This window comes from Fukomys damarensis, unplaced genomic scaffold (genome assembly GCF_012274545.1).
Source record: "Fukomys damarensis isolate Sample0158 unplaced genomic scaffold, DMR_v1.0_HiC HiC_scaffold_37, whole genome shotgun sequence".
NCBI classification, from domain to species: domain Eukaryota; kingdom Metazoa; phylum Chordata; class Mammalia; order Rodentia; family Bathyergidae; genus Fukomys; species Fukomys damarensis.
Window position 1 is genome coordinate 7,828,372 of NW_022900949.1, and position 16,264 is coordinate 7,844,635.

A 16,264-nucleotide genomic window follows, 5' to 3' on the forward strand; every position below is an offset into this window, starting at 1 on the left:
CTCCCAAATTCTGGGATTATAGGTGTGCGCCACCACGCCCAGCTAAGAAATCGCTTCTTAATGTCTTCTACGTTGTACAACAATCTTAAACTTGAAAAATCAGACTAGTTTGATCTTTCCCGATGGCATCTTCCCCATCACTTGTTTTGAGCAGCCTTACAATTGTTTCCTGAAATCCTTACCATCATTGGTGTCGGTATGGTGAGTGGCAGGAGACTACTCTCAAAGTTATCTCTTGTGAAGAACACTTGCCGCCTGAAATAAACAGTAAAAGTTGAATTAGGATGATTTCACAAAAGAGAAAAAAGAGAAGCAAATAGAGATACTCTGAAAATGTTCCATTCCTGTGAAATCCCTCTTTGGCTAGGAAACATTTAAATAGCAACATATATTTGTTTATATTGCATGACTAAATCTCTACAGCCTGGGTACCTGAAGTAACATTATTTTTATTTTTAAAATTTATTTTTAACGTTATTTTTAAAAGGTGACCACTCAGGCCTCACTAGCACATATCTGTCATTCCAGCTATTTGGGAAGTTGAGGCAGGAGGATCAGAAATTTGAGGCCAGTGTGGGCAGCTTAGCAAGACCTTATCTCCAAATTTAAAGTAAAAGCAATGAGGATGTAACTCAGTGCAAAGGTCCTGGGTTAGATCACTGGTAATGTAAAAAAAAAAGTTAAAATGTGGAGAACCACATCAAATATGAAATAAAATACATATTAAGCGATAAGAGGAGCTTCAGTTTTATAATTTATATGCCTCTATTGCATTAAAGTAAATGATTTCAGGAGAGAGATGGATATATGAGAGACAACTGGTTCCTTCACGCAGGTACTTTTAAGATGGGAAAGTCTGTCCATGAACATGGTATATCATTTCTGTATTCAGGTTAGCTTTCTCCTACGCGGAAACATTTTATGGTTTTCAACAATGAGGAAATGCTAAGTTAATTCCTGCATGCTTTATTTTATTTTATTCAGTGGGGAATTGAGACAGGATCTCTCTATGTAGCTCAGGCTGGCCTTGAACTCACCGTATAATCCACGCTGGCCTCAAACTGCAGTGATTCTCCTGCCTCAGCTGAGACTATAGGCACGTGCCACTATGCTTGGTTGTGTTTAAAAATTTTTATTGATTCTCAGGCACTGCAAAAAAAAAGTTTTTATGGAGATTGCAAATGGTACTTTTCAGAATTTCATTTTATAACCAATCACGGCTGATTTATAAACCCTGACGATTTCTCAAAATATATTTTTAAAATTTCAATTGACATATGGTAATTGTTCCTATTTAAAAGCTACTGTGGGGCTGGGGATTTAGCTCAGTGGTTCTGCTGCCTGCTTTGCAAGCACAAGGTCCCAGGTTCAATCCCTGGTACTAAAAGAAAATAAAGCCGCGGCGTGGTATGCGGCTGCAGATGTGTAATGTGGCTGGTTTGGTTTCTTTTTCAGGTTTTTTGAGATAGAGTCTTGTGATGCAGTCCAGGTTGCCCTTGAATGCCTGCCATGCTTGTCTCCTCTACTGTGTGGCGTTTCTATTGTTTGCTTTGATTGTGCTCTGTTTCGTCTCAGCCTGAGGGTTTACCTCTCAGCCTCTTTGCTTCTCTAGTCCTGGCTCCTATCTTCAGTGCGTCTTCTACACAAGCACGAATCTCACAGCCCCAGATCCTCCGTGGCCTTTAGGATGAGGTCGAACATCTAGTGTTCTGCTGGGAACCCGGACTCACTAAGTGTAGTGCATGATGTTCCTGTTCCTTTCACTGCTCTTCTCCAAGATCACAGACATGTCAGCATTTCTCACTCCCACAGAACTCCTATTCATCCTTCAAAGCCCAGTTTTGACATCAACTCCTCATTGGAAACTGCGTAGACATTTTCTGCCCCATGCTTATATCAAGCATCGCCGACAAACTGTACCCTGCTATACAGATGTCTCTCAGCATCCTTGCAAAATTGGTTCCAGGATCCCCGTCCCAAGGATAGCAAGATCTACCAATATGCTAGCTAATCCCTTTCATTTATTTGTGACAGGAGCAATCCAGCTCAGGGGTACTATACCACTGGGTGACATCTTTAGCTCTTTCACTTTTTGGGACAGAGTCTCACTAAGCTGCCCAGGATGGCCTCAAACTTGAAATCCTCCTGCCTCAGCCTCCCCATCTGCTGGGATTATAGGCCTACACCACTGTTCCTGACTTCAAGTCCCTTTTATAAAACATGTAGTGTTTGCATGTAACTTATGTAGATCATCTTCTATAATTGACATAATCTCCAGCGAATTATAGTCCTAGATACAACGGAAATGCTACGGAAATACTACATTGTATACTGTATAACGATGAGGAAAAAAGTGTGGACATGTTCAGTACTGACACAATTTTTAGAAAAGATATTCAAAAGATAATGGGAGTTGGTAGCCTGCACCGAGGTGGGAGTGCAGAAACCATACTGTGATTTTCTTAGTTACTTTACTTCCTGGTGTGTTACCCTCTTCTCTCCACCCCTAGTCCCTGAATGGAGATGGCCTGCAGGCCTGCAGCCAGCAAGGCAGAATCTTTGTTAATGTTTGCTGAGTGACTGAATGACCAAAAACCTACATTTCCAGAGAAAGGAAAGGAAACAGAACACACAATTGCCATTTACCCTAGATATAGTGCTGTGGTCTTCTCACACGGATGTTTAATCAGGCATGTCATTGTAGATGGAAAATACAGGACATCCTAGAGAGAGGATCATGGAATTTTAATACAATCATGAACAATAAGCAACTAATAAGAACATTTTCCTAATGTATATTATAAACATAAAAGGTGAAATCTGAATTACATAGGCAGTTTCTTCCCGGACACAGACAGTTTTCTTCCTGTTTTTGTTTTTGTTTTGAGACAGGGTCTTGCTACATTGCTCGAGCTGGCCTTGAACTCCTGGGGCTGAGAGATTCTCCTGCCTCAGCCTCCCAAGTTGCTGGGACTGCGGGTGCCTACCACCATGCTTGGCTTCACTTCCGGTTCTTGCTTTTTTTTTTTTTTTTGCTTTTGTGTTTGTGTTTTTTGGTTCCAAGAATCAAACTCAGGACCTTGTGCTTGCCAGGCAGGTGCAGTGCCACTGAGATAAATCTCCAGCCCTTCACTTCCTGTTTTGATGTGGTTCATGTCAGATGAAATCACTGGGGGAGGCTAGGGAGAGTCCTCAGGACCTCTATGGAACATTGCGATTTATTTTGGATCTATAATCAAAACCACAGGGGAGAGACGGAGATGTAGCTCAGTGGCGCTGTGCCTTCCTCAAAAGCCCAAGGTCCTTATGTTTGATCCTGGTACCAAAAAACAAACCAACAAAATAAAACCCCACAGGATAAAGATTTATAAAACATCATCTTTTTGTTTTGAGACAGGATCTCACTATGTAGTCCAGGCTGGCCTCAAACTCCCGGTGATCCTCCTGCCTCAGCCTCCTGAGTGCTGGGATTACAGGGCATGCGCCACCTTGCCCAGCTCGTATCACGTTTTATTCTTATGTTACTGTTTATTTTAGATGATTGCTAAGTGGGCATGGTGACTCACGTCTGTTGTCCCGACCACTGGAATGCTCAGGTAGAAGAATTGGTTGAACTCAGAAATTCGAGGCCAGCCTAGGGCTAATAGTGAAATCCTATCTCAAAACAGCAGGGCCAGGGACGTAGCTCAGCAGTACAGCAACTGCAAGGTCCTGAGCTTGATCCCCAGTACAAACACAACGACAGCAACAACAAAATATGTCACAGAAGATTAGTTACTTGAAAGGGTCAGACGAAGAATCTCGGAGGTGACGTGTTAGAAACTTGACACTTGAGCATGTAGAAACGCAGACCCTACTTCTGAAGCTGTGCGATGTTAGCAGGAGACACCCTTGAACTGACTGGAAATTCTCCCTCTGCGTTTAAAGCACGTATCGGCTAACGTGACTTCACTTGTGGCACTGCGTCATGGGAACAAAGCCACAGGATTTGCTTCCTATGTGGCTCTGCATTTAAAAATCTCCAGCAGCCAGGCATGGTGGTTCGTGCCTGTAATACCAGCACTTGGGAAGCAGAGGGAGGAAGATCAAAAATTGGAGCCCAGCCCGGGCAACACGGTGAAGCCCTATCTCAAAATACAAAATAAAAGGAGGGCCGGGAATTTGGCTCAATGATTCCATGGCTTGCCTCGAAAGCCCAAGGGCCCGAGTTCAATCCCTGGTACAAAAAAAGAAAGAAAAAATGCGCTGGTGATACAGTTCAGCGGCAGAGCACTTGTCTAGCATGTGTGAGACCTCAGTTCAATCTCTCGTATGGGGTGGGGGCATCTCTTCAAACATTAAGAGTAAAATGAAGACTGAATAAAAACTCTGATGATCTGACTTTTACACCAGCTCTGCCTTTGGCTTTCGTGGGGCTTCGTGATCATTCTCAAAAATGTTTACGTGTGTGTGTGTGTGTGTGTGTGTGTGTGTGGTACCAGGGATTGAACCCAAGACCTTCACACTGAGCTATCCCAGTCCCTTTTTTATTTTCAATTTTCTTTCTTTCTTTCTTTTTTTTTTTGGTACCAGGGATTGAACTCGGGACCTTGTGCTTGTGAGGCAGGAGGCGGAACCACTGAGCTAAATCCCCGGCCCTTTTTATTTTCAGTTTTGAGACAGGGGCTCGCTAAGTTGTCCAGGCTGGGCTAGAATTTGCACTCCTTCTTGCTCAGCCTCATGTAGTGCTGGAATTACAGGCGTGTACCGCCACACTGAGCAATCTTTCTCCATTTTTTAAAATCAATATGGGAATAGCAGACCTTTACTTCGAAGGGAAATTAACTGTAAGGACTGGATGAGGCAACGTTCTTAAATTCCTGACACATTAAGGTCACCCAAGAAATACTAGGAGTCGGGCATGGGGCCACATGCCTGTAATCCTAGCACTTGGGAGGCTGAGGCAGGAGGATCGCCATAAATTCAAGGCCTGCCTAAACTACACAGCAAGACCCTGTCTCAAAAGAGCAAATCCAAAACAAAAAGAAATACTAGGAAATGTTCTTATTGCTCAGTAGAGAAAAGTGAGGGAAAACTGCAAGGAAGGAAACACATACCCCTTGAACTTGATGTCCACCATTAAACACTTTTCCTGTCCTCACTTTGCGAGCACTAGAGGAAAGTGACAGGAGAAACAATTTGTCAGTTTTTATTTATTGAATATTTAGTATGACTCTTCCTACCAGATTGTTTCTGGTCAAACTACAAGTACCTATTTTTTGTTGTTGTTTTTTTGTTTTTTTAACTTTCTAAGTCAGGGTCTTGGTATATAGTTCAGGCTGGCTTTGAATTCACTGTGGAGCTCAGGCTGGCCTTCAACCCTCAGCAATCCTCCTGCCTCAGCCTCCTGAGATTACAGGCATGCACCACCATGCCAGGCACAACAAATTGTCAAAGCACCTTGCTTTGAGAGCCAGAGTGGGGAAGTGGGAGAACTGGATACAACTTATCAGTTCAGATCTGGAGAGAAATCGCGCTGGTAAATCTTAACAGAAAACCTCACTCTCTACTTATTGGCTGTGTCTTTTGGCATATATGCCTTGCATTTCCCTTAGTTTGCTCTCACACCTGTAAAATAAGGAGTAAAACATCACTACTCTAAAAACTTTGTTGTGAGGACCAACTGGAGCCACACATCTGATGCATATTTTTACGATATTGCAGCAAACAGGGCCCTTAGTGAATGTAACAGTTCGCGCAATGTAACAGTTCAGGGCTGTTTCTGAAGGCAGGAACTGGCTTTGCCCCATCTGGCTCTAATGGTATCCACTAACCTAGCATTTACTGCTATCGAAAAATATATGGGCAAAGGAGTTAATCAAACGTGCATTTTAGGGCTAGGGTGTAGTAGCTCAGTGGTAGAATGCCTGCCTAGGCTGTGGGAGGCCCTGAGTTCTATCCCCAGTATGAAAACAAATTAGCTAATATTCTAGTGACAGCAACATACAAGAAACAACTTGTCAAAATAACTAGCATCAGTTAGTGGTAGGAAAAAGCAGCTGTGGGGAACAGAAAATAGAAAGGTAAGGGGAGGTGGGCGTGGTGAGGCGCAAGTGTCTTCCTAGCACTCTGGGAGGCTGAGGCAGGAGGATCACAAACTGGAAACCACCCTGGGCAACTTTAGCAAGACTCTGCTCAAAATAAAAAATAAAAAAGTCTACAGAGAAAGCTCAGTGCCCCAGATTCAGTTTCCAGTAGTGGGATTGGGGAGGGCGGGAGTAAGCAGGTGCCGTAGATGGACCGAGGTGCCCTGGCTGGGAGAACGGAGAACCAGGGTTCGGACGAGGGGCCCTCAGATCCCCAGGGGACACCAGGCAACACCTGGAGTCCTTTTCGACTGACCACCAAGGTTGGGAAGCAAGTTCTCCCGGTATCTAAAGGAAGGAGACCAGAGATGGTGCTAAACATGGTGCAATACACAGCACACCTCCGGGCGCAGATTTATCCGACCCCAGATGCGCGCAGCGAGGGGCTGCAGGCTGCGCGATTCCTCGGGCTCCTGGGCCGGCTTCCCTCAGAGCCAGGGAGAGGAAGGGCGACAGCAGGTCGTTGAGGCATCTGTCTGTCTGTGGACAGACAGCAGGGCAAAGTCTAGGGTGGGCAAGCGGGGTCGGAGCCAGGCCCGGGCCCGGAAGTGGGAACGGGAGGACTCCACAGGGGAACGGGCGACAGGGAGGCCCGATGACCTCTCGCGAAGAGGAAAGCGAAGCCTTCTGAAAGGCTTCAGCCCCAGGGTGAGCCAGCCCCTTGTCATCCCAGGGAGGGAAGCCCCACCGGCACAGTGGCTGAGCTCCAACCAGCGACCAGAGCCGCATGGTCGCCGCCACCACCATCAATATAGACATCAACATCTGCCTCTGATTCTCCGGAGCCAACAGGGTCACTCAACCGCCACAGGCCGTTGTTTCACAATCTGAGCATGCGCAGCGCAGACCCCGAACATGCGCACCGAGTAACCCTAAATCAGCCTGCGCAGCTCGAGGCACCGAGCGGTTTTACGGGACTTTGAGCATGCGCAGTTGTATCCCTGACGGCCCAAAATGTGCCCGCTCGAGGGTGGAGCCAGAGCCTCGGCACGTGCACACGGCGTCCGTTCCAGTGTAGTGTGAGCAATCGCACTGTCTTCCGGAAGCCGAACCTGCCTACACACCCCAAGAATTTTAAACGGGTTCCTTATGCTCGCGCGCCTTAAACGTGGGCAAAAGGCAGCCCACAAAATGTTAAAAGGCTGAGCTTGCACCACTACTGCCCCTTAGGCAGTTTTTTTTTTTTTTTTTTTTTTGGTACCTAGGATCAGAACTCGGAACCTTGCGCTTAGCGAGGCTGGCGGTAGAACCACTAAGCTAAATCCCCGGCCTAGTACTACTCCTTAGTGGTGTTAGTGCATTCCCACATGATTCCAAAGGGTTCAGAGCGGGATCGCTGGACCACCAAAGGGGACGGAGGTCAAGTGGGTGCTTGTGTCACGCCCACCTTGCCTCCGCCCGCCCCCGATGAGAACTGTCGGTCTCTGACCACGCCCCCTTGGACCTAGGCCCGCGCCTTGCGTCACGTGAGCTCCAGCCCGGTGGACGGAAGTGACGTCAGTGCCATGCGCGGCCAGTATGGCCGGGCCATGGCGGCGAGCACAGGCTACGTGCGTCTGTGGACCGCGGCGCGGTGCTGGCGCCCACCTTGCCTCCGCCCGCCCCCGATGAGAACTGTCGGTCTCTGACCACGCCCCCTTGGACCTAGGCCCGCGCCTTGCGTCACGTGAGCTCCAGCCCGGTGGACGGAAGTGACGTCAGTGCCATGCGCGGCCAGTATGGCCGGGCCATGGCGGCGAGCACAGGCTACGTGCGTCTGTGGACCGCGGCGCGGTGCTGGGGATATAAGTCATTACGGCGCTCACGCCCATGACCATCCCGGACGTGTTCCCGCACCTCCCGCTTATCGCCATCACCCGCAACCCGGTGTTCCCGCGCTTTATCAAGATTGTAGAGGTAATGAGCGCCCCCGCCTCGGCGCCGCCCCCCTCCTCCCGCAGCAACAGGTTAGCGCCCGAGTGTTTCCAGACTTTCAGACAGGAACTCTTGAAATGTCTCGGATTGGAATCCTTGTCTGCTCAGCTCTATTTTGGTGCGCTTGAGCCAAACTCCCCCTTTCGAGTCCCGTGTTCCCGCGCTTTATCAAGATTGTAGAGGTAATGAGCGCCCCCGCCTCGGCGCCGCCCCCCTCCTCCCGCAGCAACAGGTTAGCGCCCGAGTGTTTCCAGACTTTCAGACAGGAACTCTTGAAATGTCTCGGATTGGAATCCTTGTCTGCTCAGCTCTATTTTGGTGCGCTTGAGCCAAACTCCCCCTTTCGAGTCCCATAGGATCAGATGAGAGAGGTTGTGACATAGGATCAGATGAGAGGGGTTGAACCCGATGAACTTCGCACTGCCCTCTTGAGCGTTCTGGTGATAGAAATTCGGCAGCAGTATTGAGCTCCGCTTACTTTCCTGTGGCTCTTGTTAATTGTTTGGCAGCACGCCTTCAGGCGACAGTTTGAGAGCCTGTTTGGGATCAAGACTCATTCCCTCCTTAGGCAGCGTGTCTTTGATGGCTTGAGCTGTGTCAGAGGCCTAGATGCCACAGATAACAAAAATCCTTGCCCCCTGTAGTTTAGCTTCTAGGTTGGGAAGGGCAGTAATTACTACTAGAAATCGGATAGCAAGGAACGGTACTCGAGGCTGGAGAAAGGCGGGAAGAGGACCTGATTTATTCGTTCGGGAGAGTGTGTTTGATCTCCCACGATACGGTACTAAACCACTCAGACACAGTCGCTGGCCTACGGATATTATGTCTTGTTGAACGATACCATGAACCAGTAAGATCCTGGCAGACGAAGAGCTATGAGGGGGAAGGGAAGAAGCAGGGTGATGTAACAGCCAGAAATTAGTCAGTTCAAGGAATGTGAACTTCCAGAGGAAAGACTCACATGCGTTCTCACCCACCTCACCTTTGTTTTTCTTTTCTTTTTAAAATTACACTATCACTCACTTCCCTTTTTAAAAATTTACTTTATCCCCCCCCACCCCCCACCCCCGACCTCTGGTTTTGCGAAACATTTTAAATTTCCTGTGGAAATTTACGATCCCGAAAGAGAAAAGTTAACAGTGAACTATGTAAGCAAGGTCACACAGTGAGTCAGCCTTTGTTCAACCTCCAGCGCTTCCTTTGCTCTGCTAAATAAATCTCCGAGGGTCTCTTGGCCAGGGAAAGGACGGTTCAGGCAGCAGACCAAGAGTGGGCGGTGCCAGGAGCCCCCTCCCTCTGTTCTCCCACACCGCTGTGTGTGGCCTGCCCTGGGTGTTACAGTCGTAAAGGTTGACCCCAGAGCTAGACCAGTCAGCTTGTCATTCTTCACAGCCTTCATTCTCTCCTCTGTGAAATGGACATCAAACAGTGTCTTTATTTCTTGGAGCTCTTGTGGAAGTTCTATGAGATCCTGTATATCCCCCACCCCAGACTCCTGGGGCCAGGACAATTAAGGTCTGGTCCTCAGCCCTGGATAGAGATGATGCCCCTTGGCCCAGCCCTTGCCCAGAGAGGTGACCCTTAGGAGAGCTGTCTGCCTGTTTAGGTTAGCCAGGAGGGTTCAGTGAATCGTGGATGGCACTTAGAGACTGGCCTGTGGTCCTCACTTTTCCTGTTGGTGTGGCTTTGTAGGTAACAAAAAAGAATGGGGACTGTGGGTTAGGGAGACAGGAACAGGTGCTAAGGGCACAGCAGTCGGCCCTTGGCAGTGGGGAAACGGGGCACCTCTGGGAGTCAATAAATGTTTCTGAACCTTTAGCAGAGCTCGTCCTTCTTGGTTTTGGTGCTGTGTGACTAGCTGTATCCTCTCCTTACTAGCGGCTCAGCGTGAAGAGCAGTGGCTTTACTGAACAGTGTGTAGTGGGTTGCACTTCCTCAGTCAGATGTTCTGGGCTTTCTTCCCAGCAAAAGTACAGTGCATTTCTAGTGTCCAGGACTCCCAGGCGTAAGCCAAGAGCCCTTGTGGTGGAGTGGGTTGAAATACTGGTTCTCAAGTGTGTGATCCCTGGATCACCATCATCTGGGGATTTGTTTGAAATGCAGGTTCTCAGCCCCCCAGTTCTGTTCTGGCAGGAACCCCACAGGTGGGCCCTACACCACTCCTCCTGGTGATTCTAGTGTCCACCTGAGTTTAAGGGCTGTTAGTCAACATCTGGCCCAGGTAGACAGGCGTGGCGGTGCCCACCTCTAATCTAGCTACTTGGGAGGCTGAGGCAGAAAGATTGCAAGTTCAAACCCAGTGTGGGCAACTTGATAAGACCTTGTCTCAGAAAGGGCTAAGGATGTAGCCCAGTGGTAGATACCCCTCGGTCAATCCCCAGTATTACTGAAAAGAAAGATCTGGCTGGAGAAAAAAGGAGATAACAAGAATCAGCCGAGCTGAAGGACACCACATGTGTCCCAGAAAACAAGACCAGCTCTGAACCTGCCCTGAATGACATCGAGAATGTTCTGGCCTCCTGGGGGTTTGAACATCAGTGGATAGCACCTAGCTGTGATTAGGAAATAGTTTTAGCTGAAGATTGGAGGAATTTATCAATGCAGGGGATAGGCCATGTCTGAATTACACACAGTGTTGTCCTTAGGTTAATGAAAACAATGATTTTGGTTTTCAAACACATTTTGAGCTGGTGCACATCTGTCATCCTAGCACTCTGGAAGCCTGAGGCAAGAGGATTGCAAATTCGAGCCCAGCCTGTGTGACTTAGTGAGAAACCTGTCTTAAAAATTAAAAAGGACTGGGGATCTAGTTCAGCGCAGAGGCCCTGGGTTCAATCCCCAGTACCACAGCAACACAGAACTAAGACATTTTGCCCCTGGAACAGGTTTAGGAGTGAGATATTTCTTTTTTTCTTTCTTTCTTTTTTTTTTTTTTTTTTAACTCACTATGTAGTTGAGACTGAGCTGGAACTTGCTATGTAGCCCAGGCTGGTCTCGAATGCACAGAGATCCTCCTGCCTCAGCCTCCCGAGTGCTGGGATTACAGGTGTGCACCACCACACCCGGTTAGATATTACTTTCTTGTTTCTGGCCATTTGTCTACTTTGAATTTTCTCTAGAAAGGAAAGGAAAGGATCCCTAATGAAAACAAGTAGTAACTAGTTAGTCCTGCTTCACTCAGGCCCTGCTTTGTATTTTGTTCAGTTCAGCGTTCCCTGGAATCTCTTGGTTAGTGTTCTAGGTCGGATTAGCATGTCCCTAGAGAATGACTTAGAAAACCCTAGAGCCACTGTCATTTTCCCAGCTAGAACACGTACCCTGCATTTCACTTTGGGGTCATTGTCATGCTAGGTTAAAAATAAGAAGTTGGTTGAGCTGCTAAGAAGGAAGGTTCGACTTGCCCAGCCCTATGTCGGCGTCTTTCTAAAGAGAGATGACAAGTAAGTGTCATTTTTCCTTCATCCCTTCACTGAGGCTGCCCTAGCTCACCACAGTCCCGCACTGTAGAGTAGTTGGGATCTTTCTGCCCTGATGGAAAAGAAAGGCCAAGACTATGGCAGCTGCCTTTTCCTAGGACAGGGGTTGTAGCTCCTCCTGTTGAACCAATGGTCCCCAGACTATTCAACACCAGGGACCAGTTTCCTGGAAGTCATGTTTTCCACACACATGGCGATAGGGTTTAGTTTCTTCCTTTTATGTAATACAGTAACTCAGTCCCCAGCACTAGCATCACCGCCTCAGCCCCCCTCAGATCACCAGGCATTAGGTTCTGTCAAGGAGCCACAGCCTACATCTTGTGCATGCACAGTTTACAGCAGGAGCCACTCTCCTATGAGAATCTAATGCCTCCATGGTAAAGAAGGAGGTGGAGCTGGGGCCACGATGGAGCCATGGGGGAGTCCAGGAGACGCTGCCTGGTTGCTTGCCACCTACTTCCAAATGTCTGGCCCCTTTCCAGACCAGATCCCTGTGTTAAACTTCATGCATTGGGCTGGGAGTGCCACTTGGTGGTGAGCACTTGCCTGGGCTCCATCCCCTGCACCACAAGGGATGATGGGAAGTGAACCGCAAGGTCTTAGAATTCAGATGCCCCTAAAGCTGCTACTGAGCAGAGCTGGTGAGGCGAATAGCAGGGCTGCAGGGACATCCACCCTGACTCCAGGTTACAAAGTGTGTGTGTCGAAGCAGACACTGTCATGGGGAGTGGAATAAAATCAGTCCCATCCGGGTCCCTTCCTCATGGCTGACTTATCAAGGAGCTGCCTGTATGTGCGTGTGCTGTGCCCCTGGTGACCAGAGCGGGAATCGCTCTGCCATGAGCCCAGAAGGCCGTCCTCGCTTTAGTGGTGGCTGTTAAGGCCGTTCTTTCCCTCCTCATCCTCTCAGCCTGAGGTGTCCTGCTGTTTGTGTTCCTCTCCTTCAGCAATGAGTCTGATGTAGTGGAAAGCCTGGATGAGATCTACCACACGGGGACGTTTGCCCAGATCCATGAGATGCAGGATCTCGGGGACAAGCTACGCATGATCGTCACGGGACATAGAAGGTACGTGAGTGGCCATCGAGGATTCTAGCACGTGGGGCTTAACTAAGTACATGAGCAGGCAGAAAGCAGTTCCAGTGGCACAGGTCCCTATACCAACCCACCTGGTCAGTCAGCCCTGTGGGTTTGTCACTATCACTGGGGACAGAGGGTGAGACAGCAAGTTTGCCAGGTGTGGTGGCCATACCTGTCATCCCAGCTCCTTGGGAAGCTGAGGCAGGAGGGTCTGGAGTTTGAGGCCAAGTGGGCAACTTGAGAGTACTCAATTTCAAAATAAAAAGGTCTGGGGATGTAGCTCAGTGCGAAAGCCCTGGTTCAGGCCCAGCTTTGGAAAGTTAGCGACTTAAAGAAACTCTGTCTTAAAATGAAAGTAAAAAGGATTGTGGAGTAGCTCAGCACTCTGGGTTCAATCTCCAGTACCACCACCACCAAAAAAAAAAAAAAAGGAGGCGTGTGGAGCATTGCCATAGACCCGGGAAGCGTGGGATTCTAGTGCAAGCTCCTGGTAGAGGGGATCCTGGCTGGTGGGTTGCAGCTCATCATCCGGCTTGAGGCCCCACCCATCTCCATATTGGTGTCAGTGATCAGAACCAGGGTGGGCCCCTGACCCCAACCTTCACCTGGGACCTGCTCCCCCACCAGGATCCACATCAGCCGACAGCTGGAGGTGGAGCCCGAGGAGGCTGAGGTGGAGAACAGACAGAAGCCTCGCAGGAAGGCCAAGCGGGGCAAGAAGGAGGCGGAGGATGAGCTGAGCCCTAGGCTCCCGCAGGAGATGGGGCAGGAGCCGGCCACTGAGGCCCCGGGGGAGGTGCTCATGGTAGAGGTCGAGAACGTGGTCCACGAAGACTTTCAGGTCACTGAAGAAGTGAAAGTAAGTCACCTTGAGTGTCCTGCAGGGTCCCATGAGTAGGGGACAGAACAGTCTCTGGCCACCCCAATCCCAGTTACCTACCTGTGCCGTCATGCCTGCCTTGTGACTTGATAGGCCAGGTTTCAGTCAAATGCCTGGTGGGTGAGGCTCCTTGGTGTGTGCCTGATGCCATCGGCTACCTCCCAGAGAGGAACATGCCAGGTGGAGGCAGTGGCCCTTGTCCCTCCCTTTTTGGTCATGGTGGGTCTGGTGCTTTGTCAACAGAGATGGGCGGGGGGAGAAACGATGCTGCTATTGATTGGTGATGTCTGCCATGGCTCTTCTAGGGCATTGGTAGTACCACCATTGACTGGTGATGTCTGCCACGGTGCTGCTAGGGCAAGGCCTGGCGGAAATGGTTCACCGTTCTACACCCTCAGCCTCCTGTGCCTTTTGAGTGCTTCAGAAGCCTGAGGTGACCAAGTAGTGGGATGGAAATTTCATTTCATTTTAACTAATTTAAATGTGGAGAGCTCCCCATGATTCTGCTCTACTGGGCAGCAAGCTTCAGCATCTTCCGTGAGAATCCTGCAGTGAGGGAAGAGAGGGGACTCAGATGCCATGAGGAGACACGGAGACCCCAAAGACAGTGAGCCTGTTTTGTTTTCTTGTTTTGTTTTTCTTTCTTTCTTTTTTGGAGACAGGGTCTCACGAATTTTCTCAGGCTGGGTTTGAACTTGCTATTCTCCTGCCTCAGCCTCCCAGAATGCTCAGAAGACAGGTGTGTGCCACCAAACCTGGCTAAATGGCCACCTTTTTGGTAGGGCAGGTTCCAGCACCTCCAGCTGGCCAGCTCTGGTTTCTTGGGGAAAGTCCGCTCCGTCAGGGCCAAGGCCGGCAGCTCAGAGCAGTGGGTGTCAGTGTGCAGCTTTGCCGTGGTGGGCTCCCTGTGTTTTTGCTGCCTGAGCCAGTAGCATTCCTGGCACGTCAGCAATCCAGCTCAAGGCATCAGTACCCACCTTGTTGATTTTCCGAAAGGCTGCTGAACCTGGCTTTCCACCAGCCACCAGGGAAGCTGAAACGGGGTCACAAGTTCCAGCCCAGCATAGGTGATACAGCAAGACCAGTCTCAGTATAAAAGATAGAAGTGGCTAGGTGTATGTACAGCTCAACGGTGAGCATTTTCCTAGCAGGCACGAGGCCTGGGGTTCATTCCTAGCAGCGGAGGCAGAAAGGAAGGAAGGGAGGGAAGAATGAATACAGGGGTGGAGGAGGACAGCCCCACGCCTCTTCACAAGACTGCTGGTGCTGACGGGCTCAGGGCAGGCTCAGCAGACAGCTCCGGCTTTAGCTCTTGGTCCCCTGGCACCGTGTTCCTGTTCCTCCCCTCCTCCTCCTCGGCCTTCAAGGGGTCACTGCCAGAGGGCCGGGTGGCTGCTGGCGAAGCAGTGGTGGGCAGGGCTCTGGGCTGTGTCTGTGACCAGCATGGTGTCCGCTCCCCAGGCCCTGACCGCAGAGATCGTGAAGACCATCCGGGACATCATCGCCTTGAACCCGCTGTACAGGTCGAGTCCACAGCTGGGCAGACGTCTTTCCTCAGGCGCCACTCTCAGGAAACAGGGCAGGGGGAGTACGGCGGGGTTACTATGTCAGCTGGTTGGCAGGGGCCGAGGGTGTTTGTTACTAGGCTCACACAGACAGACCCTTCCAATCCTACACTCAGGCAGCAGAGCGGGCTGCCACCAGTGTCCCCAAGGCCTTTCCCAGGGCCACCAGGGAATGGGATACCAGGACCCGGGCTTCTGAGGTGCAGTCCAGCGAGGGCCGGAGGCAACATCCCTGCCCCTGTTCCCCGCAGAGAGTCGGTGTTGCAGATGATGCAGGCTGGCCAGCGGGTGGTGGACAACCCCATCTACCTGAGCGACATGGGTGCTGCGCTCACCGGGGCCGAGTCCCACGAGCTGCAGGATGTCCTGGAGGAGACCAACGTGCGTGGGTCCCCGTGTGTGTGTTAGTCCGAGCCTGTCCACCTGCTCCCTGCATGTGTGTGGTATCGTCCTGTCCTTGATCGGTCCTGGCCTGGCGTGTGGGTGCCCCCAGCCACACTGTGAATAGTGGGTCCCTGAACTGGCGGCCCCAGGGGCTGTGCCTGACGTGTTGGGCTGGGGGCGAGTTTGCCACAGGCTCCTCACACTTGTGCTCTTTCCTGCAGATCCCCAAGCGGCTGTACAAAGCGCTGTCCCTGCTGAAGAAGGAGTTCGAGCTCAGCAAGCTGCAGCAGCGGCTGGGCAGGGAGGTAAGAGGCGGGGCTGGGAGGGAGGGGCGGAGCAAGGGCTGAGCGGTGTGGCCTGGACCCTGGGGTGTACCCTGGTGGCCTCTGCAAGCAGGGAAGGCATCTCCATCTCCTATATTTGGTTTTTTGAGCTGGGGTCTCCGGTGTCGCCCAGCATGACCCTCCCTTAGCTTCCTGAGTAGTGGTGATAGTGGGTGCCTGCCACCGTCTGGTCATCCCCCTCTTGCCACATGTACCCGGCCACTTTTGCTCTGGTATTGAAACTGAAGAGCAGGCCACAACACCAGTCCTGGTGTCCCAGCTCCCAGAGAGGCCTTGGGCATGTCCAGTGCTGAGGAGAACATTTCTGGGCCTCTGCCACCCTGGGGACGGTGCCAGAAATTACGGCCCAGCCAGGGAAGGCTAAAATGCTCTTTTTCAACCTTTGGGCCCCTCAGGGGCCCACTTGCTGGATTTGAGCAACCTAATCAGCGGCCTTGTCAGCCCTTACCTGCTTTTCATATTGCACTTGCCTTTTTCCATTTACTTTTTTTTTTTTT

General features: G+C 50.3%; 2 protein-coding genes across 8 annotated transcripts in view; one reads left to right on the forward strand and one right to left on the reverse strand.

The window, feature by feature from the left end:
* Positions 1–7,083, reverse strand: part of Catsperd (cation channel sperm associated auxiliary subunit delta) — a 36,292-nt gene extending 29,209 nt beyond the window's left edge. For 4 of the 7 annotated variants that reach the window (XM_010634797.3, XM_019209133.2, XM_019209134.2 and 1 more), the window contains exons 1-4: positions 6,814–7,082; positions 5,097–5,151; positions 2,647–2,723; positions 183–255 (exon numbers count right to left, since the gene is read on the reverse strand). In XM_010634797.3, coding sequence (XP_010633099.1) covers positions 183–255; positions 2,647–2,723; positions 5,097–5,151; positions 6,814–6,890 — 282 coding nt within the window. In that variant the 5' untranslated portion in view covers positions 6,891–7,082. Of the gene's footprint in view, positions 1–182; positions 256–1,037; positions 1,150–2,646; positions 2,724–5,096; positions 5,152–6,813 lie in introns of those variants that run through there. The other 3 variants (XM_019209135.2, XM_019209137.2, XM_019209138.1) reach the window with 3 other exon arrangements.
* An 835-nt stretch (positions 7,084–7,918) lies between these two features.
* The window catches only part of Lonp1 (lon peptidase 1, mitochondrial), a 15,949-nt gene continuing 7,603 nt past the window's right edge, over positions 7,919–16,264 (forward strand). The window contains 7 exon segments of the mRNA XM_033759604.1: positions 7,919–8,021; positions 11,391–11,479; positions 12,463–12,582; positions 13,222–13,453; positions 14,936–14,997; positions 15,291–15,420; positions 15,645–15,728. Coding sequence (XP_033615495.1) covers positions 7,935–8,021; positions 11,391–11,479; positions 12,463–12,582; positions 13,222–13,453; positions 14,936–14,997; positions 15,291–15,420; positions 15,645–15,728 — 804 coding nt within the window. The 5' untranslated portion in view covers positions 7,919–7,934.